Here is a 15,967-nt window from a genome sequence, read left to right as displayed (position 1 = left end):
TGTCCGCGGGGACGGTCACACCCCTTCCAGCTGCTACCGCGGCAGTTCCCGGATGGGCTCACCGGGAACAGTGAGTGGCAATAATGCTCTTTCAGCAGCTGCAGGGAGAAACGTCTCGGTCGCACCTATGCAGAAAAAAATACCCCCCCACACACAACAGCCAAGCCCTAAACCCAGCACAGCAAAACTTACGGTTTCTTAAATGAAGAAGTTGTGTGTGCCTAATAAAGATTCAGTTAAGGTGTGTTTTTAATAATGCCACCACGTACCAATAAGATATCCAAGGACAAAGCTCACTGGTTCCTTGTGAGCCACTTCCTCAGCTCTCCCACCCCTGCTAGGCCCGGCTCCAGGCCGAGCACGAGTCACTGACTCACACTAGCACACCCAAACCTACTCCGGGAAGCACACCAGGTAAGATCAGTGAGAGTTTTGTAATAGCCATTTAGTATTTTAGTGCTCACAGGAGCACAGGCAAAGTAAACAAAAAAAGGTACTGAGTTGCTAACAGTGCAAAATCATTAAACAGAGTCATTACTTTAGCATTAGGATCTTTCCCTGCGGATCCAGGACAAAGAACATCCCATCAAAACACTCACAAATCCTTGAAAGATTTCCGATGTGTGCGCTACTGTTAACCAGTGGCAATTGTATTGCAAGTATTGCCGTGGTGTTGGTTTTAGCAGAAAATTCTCATTTAAAAACACGTTTGGAGCTGAAACAAAATCTGACTGCTTGTCATCTTTAAAGGTCTGTCAGCGCTTTTCCCAACACCAGTAAATACAAGTGTAGATATGAACCAAATCTCACAGTGTGTAACAGCCTACATTTTGTCTAATAGCATTTTTGTAAGTTTTAATTGCAGATTATTTTTCAGAAATTGCTGTGCAAGAAAAAGTTTGCCTCTTTTTACACGAGCATCAGTATCAAACTCACAGCTAAAGTAAAAGATGCTGTATGTTAGGCTCGCAAAAATTCAGTTGTTTATTGCTTTCCGTTTGACCCAGCAGCATGTGGAAAGATGGACAGAACAGGCAACTAGAAGGCAGGCCCAGGAACAATCATGAGAAGGGAAACATCACTAAAATACAATGAATGCACACTACAATAATTGATATAATCCATGTTTTTATTCCTATTCCAGATCAGGAACAGAAATATTCCACTCCAAAGGGAGGCCAACAAACACAATAAAACTGCTTCCAACACATGCAGCCCTTTCACGCCATATAACAACCCAACCAGCTTTTTCCTTGGGTTTTCCTTTCTGCCAGTTCACAGGAAGCATCTGTACCTGCCATTAAGACACTGCTGCCACAGGTGTGACCCAGTATTTGTCATCATTAGTGGCTTACCTTGCATAGAATTGCTTCTGTCTTTGCTGACTGGTATGATAAGGGAACAAGGACCTTTGACATACGCAGGGCTGAATCATCTGAGCATGAGCTGTCTTCTGTTTGCTCGGTTCTACTTCGTATAGAAGTGCAGTCACTGTAGATTTAAATGCATCTTTGTGCGCGGTAGATGGACTATTGCAGTAATAAGCCAAACACCAGAACAGGACATTTAGAGGGCAGTAAGCACACTCTATTACCACCTGGCTTTATGCCAGCAATAGCCAAGGGAAAGGTAAAAACCTGTGCCCCAATGATTGGGGGTGAAAGGTTTCCATGCCCATTCCAAAATAGTTCCAACCAAATTTCCTGGGTTTGAACTACTGCAGTGTGCAAGAGGCAGATTTAAGAATATACCACACCAAGCTGAACCACGTGAAGAGTGCAAGGTTAATTGAAACAACCTGGAGAATTTCTACAGCACAGCAAGAACATAAATGTTCAAGTCCCTCAGACAGTAACTTGCAAAATCCAGGGTGTCATAATCTCATGTGAAAGGATTTTTATTTATGAAAACATGATTAAGTCTCCCTGCAATATGCACAGACAACCCCTATTCCTGGAATGCAATGCTACAGTTCACACAAACAAGATGCACATCCACGCTCAGGGCATTGGCTATCAAGTGTTCTTACTTTATTCAGAATGACACCTGAGGAAAGGCTGGCTAGCACTGAAAGTTATCATTAGGCTTTTTACACGTTCTAACAAAATGGAACTATTTAAACTACCAACATTCCTTACCACCGAAGTCGAATTACACCACCAGCTTCTGTAACGTACTTGAAAAGAAAGTTTGAAAGCCATTTTTATAAGCCTTACTTGAGAGATGTCAAGAGATAGACGCTGAACTTCCTTTTCATGCTTAAAGTAGTGATTTATGAATATTTTAGGAAAACTCACATTTTCACAGTTGTCTTAACTACTGCAGAGCCCTTCTATTTCTCCAGTTGCCTATCAGATTACAACAAATGAAACTACTTAAGGTTTAAAGACTGAGGACTAGTAAAGTGATGCACATGAAAACAGAGTAAAATGAATAGGTTTGAGCTTTCCATTACTAATTCGTACAAAGAGTTGAAGAGAAACTCTACAATATCTGCTTTTATTTCACTTGCCCATTTTATAACCTCAGGAAAAACAGCTAGAGGTGAGCAGATAGTGAAGAAAAGGGTTAGGGTAGTTTTTTCTTGGGAAAAAACCAAACCAAACAAAAAAACAAAACAAAAAACCCCCCAACAAAACAAAAAAACCCACAAAAAACAAAAACAAAACCCAAAACAAACAAACAAAAAAAACCACCTAACCCACAAAAAACCACACCACCACAAAAAAAAACACAAACCACCAACCAAAACACAACCAACCAACCCACAAGTGTCAGACCACTACAGCCCTTTCAAAAGCCTCCAAAAAACTGAGAAACGTCAGTGTTGTAGCCATGCTGGTTTAAGGAGGCAAACAAGGCATCGTTCATAAGCAAAAGACAGAGTCCTTTATTTGCCCAGGTGCTACAGCTGGACGATGCATACAGGCACACAGCTTCTTTTTTTTTTTTGTCCAGAAGAAGCCTGGACACACTTTGTGAGGCACCAGAGATGGTTATACTAACAAAGAGAGAACCTGTACTAAAATTCAAATGTCTGGCTGCACGGTCTCTAGCTTTAAGTGGTCTAGCACATAAAACCACTTCAAACTAAACAGTTTACAAACGTTAACACGCAATAAGAGAGCAACAAATTGCACCTTACATGCTGCTTCCATCACCAAGTAGTGGAAGTGCTCCTCAGAAAAGGGCATCTAGTGACAACAGCAGTAAAGGTACTCCAAAGCACAAATGCTGCCAAACCTTCCCTTTGTCATGTAACAAAACCAGTCAAATACACTAGCAAGCCTGCTCAAAAGCCTGAGCTGGAAGCTTAAGCTCTGCCCTGTCTTCTGCAAAGAAGGTGGCTCAGCTATTCCACAGCTAAAGCCTAAACACAGGCAGTTTACAACAGAGTACTTAACTTGAGAATTTGAGTATGAGGGCAACAATGCAGGATGGAACAAGACCTCAAGCAAATCACTAGGGCTTTTATGGGGGTTAACTCTAATCCAGCATGAACTGAACACAGCTTGCAAACCAGAGATAAAGCTTCCTGATCATAGGCTAGCCACCTGCCCTATAAAGGAAGCTGCTGTGAACTACAGACTGCAAGACTAAATATCAAGATACCCTTTTCAGCTATGAGAGACTGTAAGAAGTAGGCTCCAGGCACTCCCCTAAACTCAATAAATCCACATTCTTAAATGTAAGCACTGTAAATACATGTATTTAATATATTCCACATTAAAAGCATTCACAGCTAGTTATGTTTGACCCCAGACCAAATATCCCTCATACTTCTATTTGCTCTTAATTCTATCCTGGAAAAACCTGAGAGTTTTTATTCTGCATGTTTCTGAACTGAAAATGGGTATCTGCCAAGATTTATTAGTCAAAGGGAAAGCAAAATCGGATGCATTTTTCTCCGTCTCCATTTAAAATTAAGCCTTTATTTCAGTCATTTTAAGCAGAAACCTCTCACAGCAGTTGGGATAAGCAGGCTGTTATACCATTACACTGTTACATTCAGTTGCAGATACACATCTCACTTCATACAAATATAAGCAAAAGGTGTGTTTGTGGTGAGGTTTTTCACCCCTTGGACAAAAGCATCAAGGAGCAGTTCTTAAATGCCTCGGTGTGCCAAGTACATCATTCTGCGCTCTTTGCCTCAAGAGGCTAACTAGTAATCTAGTAAATCTCGCCTGTGAGACACAGGGGGAATTTAAACCATTGTGTCATGACAAATCTTACCTGACAGAAAAGCACATTCAATTTGCTTGAGAAATCCAACTGTTCAGTGAAAACCATCTATATTCAGTGTTGTAATGGGTGGGGGTTCCTTAATTGCACAAAGGTATAGAGCACTACTTCTTGGATAATTTTAAGTTAAAACTTAACTGAGCACTACCCTCATATCTTAACTCTTAAAATATCTGAGGCACAAGTATGTGTGTGTACTTGTTTTATTCATAATTTGTCTTGGGATACCAAATGTATTTCTACTTCAGGTGATTTAAACAAAATTGTTGACCTCATTTCAAAACATCCACTGATCCATTTTCATTTTTCATTCAATGGCAATATCGAATGTTAAAAGGAACATAAAAACAAACATGCACACAGTTGTACAGTTTTCATAAATGTCTATTTCATTATTTGTGGGTAGCGCATTAAACAGTTAAATACATTTAAATAATGTTTAAGTGACTGCACTAATGCAGAATTTTAACTAGATGGGTAACCAATTTAACTAGAAAACAGCTAACAAGTAACTGTCTAAATACTTCAAATACGGCTCTTGTTCTAGGTCATCCTTCTTGGGAAAAAAAGCCTGCTGGTCACATTGGAAATACATTTTAAGGCCAAATTCTTCTGATATCCCTTCTCTGCAGCAGTTTCTTCGCCTTTTTAAGCCTCCAATTCCAGGCCAAGACCAAGTTTATGGCCACCAGCATTGATGCTCTTTCCATCTATCAGGGCAGACAGTGTAAGCTTCACACCTGTAAGATTTTTAAACAGCATGTTTACAACATACAATCAGAGTATCTTTCATGCAACTCAACCTCTGTCATTACAAGTCCCAGTTGTAGCTCTTTTTTTGTTTCATTACTTTCCTCTAAAGATTTCTACAAAAGAATCCATTTACCCATGAAACCTACTGAAAGCTAGTCATGTGAATCAAGCTAGATGCTTTTTGTAAATACCGTGTTATAAAGTGGATATACAAAGTCTCTAACTGGTAAGTACACAAGAGCTCTCCTCCTCTACATTAAGGTGTGCAAAGGAGGAAAATTATGCATAGACAGACAGACACTTGTACCAAGGAAGGGATGAAATGAAACTACCATTTTTACTGGTTTTCAAATAAGGAACTAATCAATAGTAATATCACATTAGCAGGTGTTTTCATATTTAAGCAGAACAAGTTAAGTTCTGAAGGTTTTTTTACTAAATATGAAGAGCAGGAAGTGTGTTCTTTTGACAATTATTTCAAGACCTGCTACCATTCAATACCATACGACTGGAGAAAGCAATGCTAAAAAAAAGACTGCTTTGCACAGCCTAAAGCTAAGCTATCAAACACAATACAGTCCACTGCTACACAAATCAATGAGGAATATGATGCAGAAATACCATTAGATACAATGGAATTTGTCTTGTTTAGATAAAAGTTTGATGTGCAACATGAGCTACTGTAAAACATCTACTTTGCCTTCAAGACGAAGTTCTTCTGAAGGGAAATAGTTGCATATAAATGCATAGATCTCAAAGATTTTCTTTGTAATGCGTAAAAGATGTATGTGACGTAATTCATGTGATAACCCTTACCTGGCCTCAGGGTCTGGGTGTAACCCACTCCAACTAGACTAGAATTGTTCACTTTTGCCTGAAAAAAAACCAAGACAAAAGCAATTGAAATGTTGTAACTGATTAGTTCTTTGTTATCATTCAGAAGCTAGAATAACTATGGGAACACTGCCATTATCAACTTAACAAATTTTACTTGTTCTTTCAATATGTCTGTGCTTACTGGATTCTCTCTTCCCAGCTATGCCCTTGCCCCCCAATTTACAGCTGTAGTAGTAACATATTTAAGAGCAGACAGAGTGTAAGGGCGGGGAGAACTGTTACTGGAACGTAGTTTGGCAGGTGAACTTCCCCACTTCCCCCCTTTTCAGAAGGCCATAGCCATTTACCACACCAGTCTCCCAAAACAAGCCACTTCAGAAGAATCCTCCATGTTCATATTATTACAAAAGAATTAGTATCTTGCAGGTCCAATCAGTCAAGCAGCAGACATTTCATAATATCATTATAAACAGTATGTGCAAAATTATTTATCTCACTTTGCATCACTTCCAACAATCCAGGTTCAATTCTAACTTTATAACATACAGAAAACTTCTCTGCATATTGCCTTTTTAACCAGTGTCACCAGAGTTCTTACCATGAGAATGTGACAGAGTTCCCCAAAAACTGTTTTTTAAAAAAATTCTATACACTTACGGAACTAGACATGAAGGTTGTTTTTTTTTTTTCCTTTTTTTTTTAATAAATACATTAAATCCTCTAGAGTAGCACAACATTTGGCAGTCAGATTCTAAAAGAGACTTTGCCATATGCAACATTACAGAATTTAAATGTTGCTGGTTTAATTATGACTGCCTGGATTGTAAGAGTAATTCCAACAAGACTTTCTGACCTATTACCTTCTTTTATACTAATAACACACAGATTCGCAGAAATTGAAAATACACTGTACTTAGCATAACCCTTTCGGTTAGAGCCATACTTACAGAGATAGAAGCAGTGGAATCCAACTTGTATTTAGCCGCAATGCCAAAGCGAGTGCTGTTGCTACCTGCTGTCCAAGCCAGGTTTACAGCAGTTTCAAGATTGTCACTCACTTTCTGGTAAATTGACCCACCAAATTCTGAACCATCATTGCTGCACAAATGAAGAAAAAAGTTAGTTTCCTATATTTACATAATCTGAACTTTTTTTTTTTAACTATTCACTAATGTTGAACTAAGTACTTGAATGTAATTCCAGATCACATCCTTACAAAATGTTAATAGTTAGGAAACGGGCATTCTGAATTCTGTGATTATTGAATACATATCATATTCCTAAAGAATTAGATGACCTTTTTAAAAATCTGCCACAATGTTTGACATTAGTAAACTGAAATGGAATTCTTACAGCCCAGAATACAAAGTGTTTGGTAGCTTCCTCCCATACCCCTCAACTTCTATAAACCCAGACAGACACAATCCCCATCCTCCCCCTCCAAAATGACAAACTTCTACCTCAAAAATCAAATAAGTTATTTCCTAACTAAGCACTTTAGAACAATACCAATTTTTATTAACTTAGATTGAGAACACCAGCCTTCAGTAAGCTTTGATCAGCTTGCTCTGAAGAACACTTAAGATCTAAAGACAGCAACTCTTTCATAAACAAGATGTCTTACACTTGTCTAGTTACACTCCAAGTGTTTCATGCACTCTTCATCCCAGACAGGCAAGAAGATGAGTCTACTCAAAAAGTCCAAAAGCAAAGCTCTAGTCTTGCTCCAGAAACTACTACTGGCCTACTTAAACACTGCAATGCTAATTACTACCTTTAAGAAATCTACTGCCCCTAAATTATAGTCAGATACAATTCAACGTAATGGGAAAGCTGGAAAAAGCATTATGATCAGCTCTGCGTAACTGAACTATTGCACTTCCAATTTGTATGTACTTCAGTATTTGGTAGCTGTAGCATATATTATGCTGTAAGTACTAACAAGCCACGGGTATTTACCATTTTGAAAAAGAGAGATACAAAGTAACATTTATCATTTATTGAGTTTCCTATTGAGAAATGCTCTCCACTTAACGGCCTTGCAAGCACCTCTTGGTATTTCAAGCATTTGTATTTTGACTAGAAGGAAAGGTAGAGAAAGCCTGCTTCTGTAAATCTGGACACAATTTTCAGTACTTACACATTAGTGTGCAGTTGGAAGTCTCCAGTCTTGTAACCCACAGAGAAGTTATTTCTTGTCAATTTTGATTTGGCACTATCAAAAGTCATCTGATAACCAGCAAGCCAGCCTTCGTAACCAAAGACAGCTGAACCATGGATTGCAGGTCCAGCAAAATCAAAGTCAACATCACAACCTAGGTTTAGGCATTCACGTTTATAAGCTGACTTAATTTTACCACTTTTCTTCCTGAAACAGAGAAAGAGTTATCGTAAGAGAAGGCTTGATCTTCCCCAATGAACTGCCAAATTCAAGCCATATGACTCTACACAATGTATCTAAATGCCATGTGCACGCACACTCTAGACTGGGCCAAAGCACAGCTAGCCCATCAAGAAAGCACACGGCTACCACAAACAGGCATTTTGTGATGAATATAGAGGCATTTGCATGCCTCCTGCAATCTTCCAAGTATTTCTATCCCAGAAAATAAGCAAAGTGGGCTGTTGTGAAATGTCCAATACTAACCCCGTACAATAAGATGTGATGCTAAAGAACAGAAGCCTTTAGCATTGGGATTTGCTATTTTGGATTAACAGCAAACCATAGGAACATCTCTGTCAACACAATAGACCAGATGAACATTTACTGACCATGAGTGTTGTTACTGCCCTAAATAAGGTAAAAAGGTTAACAATTCTTACCCTGTATTTGGTGAGAAAGTTGTATCAAATGTCAACTTCAAGCCTTTGGCAATCTAATTGAAGGGGGACAAGATAAGATAAAGCTGTAAATTCAGTTCTGCTAGTTAGGTAAAACAAATAAATACTCTCTTAATCTATTACCTGATCTTCAATTGCAATTTCTGTTCCCAGAGTGTTATCTGTGTTCCATTTTTCTGTGAAAGTCAGCCCATACTCAGCCCACTTGTATTTGGTCTCCAAGCTCCCATTCACTTTCCCAGTGTCTGTGTTCGATGAACCAGATGTTGTGAATTCCTAAAAAGGACAGTGTCCATGTTATACAGAAGATACATGCGATCCTGAAAGCATTACACAGTGCCAAAAGAAAAGACTTTTCTTCAGCAAACACTAAGATCTTGTTATTCTATGCAACAAATTTAACATTAGACGACTTGTGGGGGGAGAAGGGGAACTACATGGACAAGAACTAGATGATTCATGCCCACATGGAGGCCCCCACTCCCCATCTCAACTGCAGTGTTTCTGCCACTATTACAAAACGTACAGGTTTGCAACATAACTCAGAACCAAGACAGTAGTTACCATAAGTATTCTCCTTAAAAGCAGAAGCAAGTTCTTGAAATACAATGTTAAGTCTGATACTCCTAACGAGCAAATTAAAAATCAAACCAAGAGCCAATAACGCTATAAGGCACATCATGCAACTCCAGTAAAATTCTTTAAGGATCACGTATGTATTTTCGTTATTCCAGTCAACCACCGCCAAAGATAAATTATGTACAACTGTAAAATGTCACAGAATGCCATCATTTTTCAAACTGGGGGTAGGTGGTGGTTTGGTTTTTTTGTTGAGTTTGGGTGTTTTGTTGCCTTTTAAGAGAGTTCTCAGTCTAACCAATGCACCAGCCTTTCACGCAAGCCATAGGCACATGTGTTTTTACTGACATCTATAAAATTCCTATTCCCCTGACACTTTGGTTTAATGACACACAGGAAGAACGTTCATGTTTGAATAGTGAGCTAAGGCAACAGTCTGATTTTATGCTTCTGCTACAGTCTTACTTGGAACTCTTGAAAGTATTTAAAAGTTAGCAATATCACTCACATCTCCTTATTAAACTAAGTAGTCCCTGATGTCTCTCACTATTTGGATTCTCACAGAGAACAGAATGAATAATTTCTGTGTACCACTATTCAGAAACTAAAGGCAATACCTAGTAGAAGTAGAAGTCTGGTTTGCAAATATATGTTGAGGAGCTCTTTCCACTGAAATATTATTGCCCTTATGGTTTAAAAAGTTTATTATGTCAACTTTTTAAAACATGTAAATCAAAATTTTGATCTCCGACTTCCTCCATGCACAGTATTATTTTCAAATCAACTCCTCACACTCACCTCTCCCAGAAGGAAACACGGATTTGAAATCACAAGTCCTTAAACATTTGTATTCTCACAGCCCAAGACCTACTGCACATCGCAAGCACGCATGACACTGTTCTTTAATGGTGGCTGATCAAATTTAACCACGGCAAAGACATTTACTTGTAGTATGTTAGTAAACCACTAAACCATGCACACAGTTGCATAATTCTAGTAAGGTCTATTTCTTGGCAAGCAACAGGGACTATACAACTTCAGGTCCCAATACCTTCAGCTTTAACTTCTTGCTTTGTGCTATTCCTACTGCACAGGGTATATGTGACTGCAACCATTGTAGTAATAGCTTCAGGAGCAGCAAATTATTACATTATCTCTTATCTCTGCTTTAAAACATCTGCAGTACATACATGCCAGCACGTTCTCCTCCGGGGAAGGATGGCTAAGTAGCTGATATGGGATTCACATGAGGGCTTGGATTTTTCAGAGAGTTTTACCAGTATTACTGGTAGTCCTTGACAGAAACAAGCTAAAATAAGAACAACTATATCTATAATAGGGCTCTTGCAAACTGTGCCTCAGTTGGGATACAGACTTCTAGAAAAAACACAGTACATAAACCACGCACCTTGTTTCTAATAGCCAGTTACACTATCAAAGCTTCCAGTTATGAAAAAAAAAAATCTACCTTTGTATCTTGCAAAGTCTGCTCTAAAAATAGACAAAAGTTACAGGAGGCACTGCTTGCATGACCAAGACATCTTGCATGAAACATTACTTCAACACTTTAATACCTCTAAAGAGGAGCCAAAGATTCTACGTGCTAATTCACTGCCAACTACTTCACACAAACATCAAGATGCCAGAAATTTCCACCAAACACAAGTAGTATCACAAGGTACTTTAGAAGTAAATTCTGTGTACTATGATTGATACATTAAAATACTTCAAAAATGCGTCAGCTATTTGTTCACCTTCAGACGTAAAACAAGGGACAATTAATAAACCTTTTTATTTTACGAAGATTACTAAACACTGCGATACCCCTGTTACATTCAGAATAAAGTTAGATCTTTAGGGGCTTCTGAAATTATTTTACACCAAAAGTTTATCATTCATATAACCTATAAACTACTTAACAGTATCTGGAAGGTGTCCTTTCTACTTAAATATCAGAATATACCCAGAAAAAAAAATGTAACAAATAAAAGGTATTTAAACTCACCACTCCGCTTGCAGATTTTGTTTTCACATCCAGTTTCACCAACCCAAAACCTTAACAAACAGAAGTCAAGTTACACTGGCAGGCTTTAACTAAGACCATGCACATTTTCTAAGAAGCTGGTTTTCCAAGCAGTCTCAGCAGTGTGCCACGTATATACATATATAAGAACAACCATAGACTGACTTCAGTAACACTCAAATTTTAAATGCCGCAGCGGGTAGAGGAGGCCACTCTAAAACAAGCCAGGAGTTCTGTTCTATCATCACCGCATAGAAAGTGAGGAGTAGCCTCTCAGCTGTACACCGTACATTTCACTACCAAACAATGACTTCCAAGAGTAAATTTAGTGACAGACAAAATACATTCTTTTCTGTTCCTGGGATGGCATTGGCTTTGTAGTCAATGCCATCTGAACAGCTATCCCAATGCGTAAAATTCATCTCTCAGCACTAAGCGGAAATATCTCAAAGTGAAAAACTGTAGAAGTGAAGTCACTGGGAAATACACAGCCATTGGAACTATAATATAAATAGGTTTTATGGGAGTGTCAATTCACATTGTTACCCTTAAAGCTGAGTGACAGTCTTGGTGAAAAAGCCCCCACATGTATTGCCAAAGATCAGAAAGAAACAGCACTGTAACAAAGCAGAATTTAACTATGCAACTGCCTGGTATTAAAGCATTTTAAAACGTTATCCCAATAGCTATTCCTCTTTCTATTCCAAAAAAGGCTATAATGTTACAGTGGTATATATCCCTTTCTATATCAACAAATGTTGTGGCACAGACAGATTGGTAAAGTGTACTCCTAAGTTAAATTACGCTTGATGCTTACATTCTTGCATACTTGTACACCTCTGACATTTACGTGGCTAAAGCAGTAAGATTTAACAGGCTTCACATCAAAACAGCCCACAAAAAGTCTCTAATGATCTGTTAGTTGACAGTAATGATATAATAACAACACACCTTCCCCCCCCTCCCCCCCGCCCCGAAACACAGGCATTTGAGCATTCAATTTTACATACAGGCCTAAAAAGGCAATTCATTGCTGCACCACAAACACCATGTTTTATAAAAGGTAGTATCCTTACCATATCCTTTATTGAAGATATCTCTGGCAGATTTGCCAAGGTCTACATATGATGGAGGAATCGCCATTGGAGCTGAAAGGTAACAGGCTAATTAATAGTGAACCTTTTACCATTGCGCGCACACAAAAAATGCTACCACAACTCTTTAAAGATCCTCCCTAAGGCAGATTCATATATGAAGGCAGTTAATAGACAGATGGCTCAAACAATTACAGTATTCTGCGAAACGCCTACAGATTTTCAGTGATGGTCACTGTGAACACTGAATGTTTTCTTGGCTTAGGTAATCTGCTTGTAGAGAAGAGGCATTACAGGACCACCCAGTTCTTAATTTTTCAAGTAGATTTCTCCATACACCTTTAATTACCAGAAATCAACTAATAGCTCACATTTCCAGAGTTGGCAGTTACCACCAAAAACCAGGAAACTGGAAATTTAAAAAACTATAATGCAGACAGTTATTTCCTGAAGTTCCACAAAGTCAAATTTGACAGATGCTTATGAAAATTACCTGAAAGGACCGACAAGGTTTTATTTTCAAAATTTAAAGAGTGCATATCTGTTTTGCAACATCATTTGCCCCGTATTTTAAATGGTAGACATACAATTTAAAAAGGAATGTCTAATGCTGTTAACTTTCAATCAATCTGATGAAGGCCCCCCCCCCCCATCACATACAAGAATTTAAGTTTGGGGGGTTGTCTTGTTAGTTTAAAACAAATAAGTAGCAGGAGTGCTGGGTCAGTGAGAAAAGCTCTCTTTAAAAGTCCCTTTCTCAGACAGGGAGCCTCTGGCAATCTCACTGTTAACAAACCTGTCATTCAAGACTAGCTATGACCCAGCCTGCCTGGCCCGATGGATAGATACCAGCACCAGCCTAAGGTCTCACACAGGCCTGCATGGTTCTTCTCCCTGTGAAGACACACTCTTATCTGTACCTTCCTCCAGCAACTGTTTTCCCATTATTTCAATAGCAAAAGGCCACTGTTACAGGGGCACTGTATTTTAAAGTTTTAAAATACAGAAAACAGAGCATATTTCAAAGAGAATAACTCTCCCCATGCTGTGAAAGGGAGGAAAAAAAAAGGGGCCGGGGGGGAATGGGGGGAGAAGATGACAATGAAACTAACTAGATAAGCACCATAAAAAGGCTGAACACAAGCAAACAAAAATCTTATCTTTTCAAACTGACTGGTCACATTTGTTTTGCAGAAAAAGTCAGATTAAGGTAATTGACTGTTTATCTTGCTCTTGTGGGTTTTTTTGTTTTGTTTAAGTAAATGGAAAAATATCTTCAGAACCTCAAAAATAACAAGGGCAGTACTCTCACATGTTAACTTTCAACTGAAATCAGAAAAGATTACTTTCATTTTTATACAGTACCTTTAACTAATATTTAAATTTTCAACACCTGGCTATAGAATTGCTTATCTTCTGCAGATCTCTGCAAGATCATAAGTGTATTCGATAATACAGGATGAAGGAAAGCTTTTTTTTTCCCCTCAAAAAAGTTTCTTTTCATGGCCTTATCTACATAAAGGGAAAACTTTCCTGGAACACCTGATTCAGAAAAATTTACTTCAGGGCACCATTCCACTAAACAGACTGTTGTTTCAGAAGAGCATCCACATAAAAAAAAAAAAACCACCACCCTAATTACACCTGCCATATACAGCCTAACTGTATGAACTGCTACTATTTAAAAAAACTATTTTACCAAGCAATGGTAAGGCACCAGACTGTTTCTTATCTTTCCACAATTTCTAATGCAGTTTTCCAGAGTACCTTACTCTACCTCCCTAAGCTATAAGCGGGTAACTTCAACCTCCTCCGAGCAGAAACATTTACATGCACAGTTTAACTAAAAAAAACCAAAACAAACAAACAAAAAAAACCCAAAACCAACAAACCTCTTCTTTAGTAAGGAGTTCTAAACTCTACAACCAGGTCACTATACCAAGACATTCATTGCTTGCTCAAGAACATAAAACAAGTCTGTCTTTCCACAGAGTTAAAGTAAACTGTCTCCTAAAAAAAAAAAAACCCCCATGAAAATGACTTAGAGCTGAAGCTTAAAAAGGCTTAGCCCAAGTTCATAATAAATAACATAAGTCTTGAGAAAAAAAAAAATTCTATAGCAGAACTAATACTAATCCTGGTGACAAGACATTAAATGGTTCATATTATTTATTCAATAAAAAGAAGCAGGTGGTAGAGCAAATTACAAGAAAGCATGGGAACACTGCTCTTTCCCCTCTACATTTCTGCTGTACAGCAACTGTACAATTCATTAGCAGTTTAAAAATAATTTAGAGAAGGTTTAGCTATGTGTTCTTCCTTTAAAGAATAGGTCTCACTTCTAACTAGCATCTTCAGAATAATAATTATTTCTAGTTTTGAAGTTTTATACTAGACTTTAGCACAGACATGCTTTTACAGTATAAATAAACCAACATTTTGCTTTTCTTTTCAATGTTTCCAGTCTGGCTAGGCAACCATTACAGACAAGAGATTTATGCTGAGCAGTAATGTCCTGAGAAGTTACCAAAGTGGTATCTGTGTCTAAATTCAAAGGATTACTACAGTAAAAAGGATGTTGCCATTTTATCTGGCCTAGTTAAGCATCTTTCACACTGCAAGGAAACCAACTGGTATTTGTCAGACATTCCAGCCTACAGATCCAAGTTTTGTGATAAAGAATTAAAACAGAGTACAACTGTCACACTGCTGTTCTAATCCTATACTACCAGGGATGGACAAGGACAAAAGGGGAAACCAAGAGTTAATTCTGGGTATACTAAATACCTGATAAGCCAGTGCCACCATCAGAATGCTCATTAAATGAAAACAGGGCCAAAAAAACCAAAAAAATCATTCCTGTGTCCTCCAATGTTGGTAAGTTAGCTAGGTTTGCAAATTCTTATAATCAGAAGTAGTTTTCTTCAACCCTATTTTGAAGCATCTTTCACTTAAACGTAAGTACTATGTAACAACAAAAGGTTTGTTGTGAAAGCAACTACCAGAGAACCTTATTCTTCATTTCAAAAACACAGAATCTACTTGAATCAAGTGGGAGCTCCACCCTGATCCTTGTTTCATGCCACCCTAAAAAAAAAAAGTTTAATTAATCTATTACTCAACAGCCACCAACATGCTTTATTCTTCCGTAAAAAGAAAAAAAAATCATCCCAAGGACAGAAAAATATACTAATGTTATCAAAATTATTACATCACAGTCTTCCTTCGAGGTAATATTTCAAAACTCTCTCATACCCTACAATTAAAGGAATGCCAAGGACTCCTATAAAGATTTCTAACAATTTTAAGATCTCAGGATATTGAAGATCAGGCTAGAGGCGAGATCAGGCTATAATAAAAAAAACTTAAGTACTCATGCAATTTGAAAAAAATGGCAATAACTACACCAAAATTGTATTCCAGTAGTGTAAATAACAACTGAGAAATTTATATTAAAAAAATACTTTGTTGAAATACATTGGACACACCACTGACCTTTAGACTTGCACTGCTACTAAAACTTAAAAAAAAAAAAATAATACAAAAAACACCACCTCATTACCCCTGCTTCAACTCTCTCCCTACTTACATCTCG

The 15,967-nt window shown here is 38.0% G+C and overlaps 1 protein-coding gene across 2 annotated transcripts; it reads right to left on the bottom strand.

Annotated features, from left to right (window-relative positions):
* Nucleotides 1-3,912: 3,912 nt before the first annotated feature.
* Nucleotides 3,913-14,524, bottom strand: VDAC2 (voltage-dependent anion channel 2). Of its 2 annotated transcripts, XM_009572185.1 has the most exons (9): nucleotides 14,518-14,524; nucleotides 12,355-12,441; nucleotides 11,261-11,310; nucleotides 8,800-8,952; nucleotides 8,659-8,711; nucleotides 7,976-8,203; nucleotides 6,783-6,933; nucleotides 5,815-5,872; nucleotides 3,913-4,985 (listed from the first exon to the last, which is right to left on the bottom strand). In XM_009572185.1, the coding sequence occupies exons 1-9, from the start codon at nucleotides 14,522-14,524 to the stop codon at nucleotides 4,894-4,896; spliced, it is 879 nt and encodes a 292-aa protein (XP_009570480.1). In that variant the 3' UTR covers nucleotides 3,913-4,893. The 2 variants fall into 2 exon arrangements, with proteins under 2 accessions (XP_009570480.1, XP_009570481.1); XM_009572186.1 differs by lacking the exon at nucleotides 14,518-14,524 and having other exon boundaries at nucleotides 12,355-12,609.
* Nucleotides 14,525-15,967: the final 1,443 nt, after the last annotated feature.

This window comes from Fulmarus glacialis, unplaced genomic scaffold (genome assembly GCF_000690835.1).
Source record: "Fulmarus glacialis isolate BGI_N327 unplaced genomic scaffold, ASM69083v1 scaffold28922, whole genome shotgun sequence".
Lineage (NCBI taxonomy): Eukaryota > Metazoa > Chordata > Aves > Procellariiformes > Procellariidae > Fulmarus > Fulmarus glacialis.
This window is presented reverse-complemented; position numbering and strand designations above follow the sequence as displayed.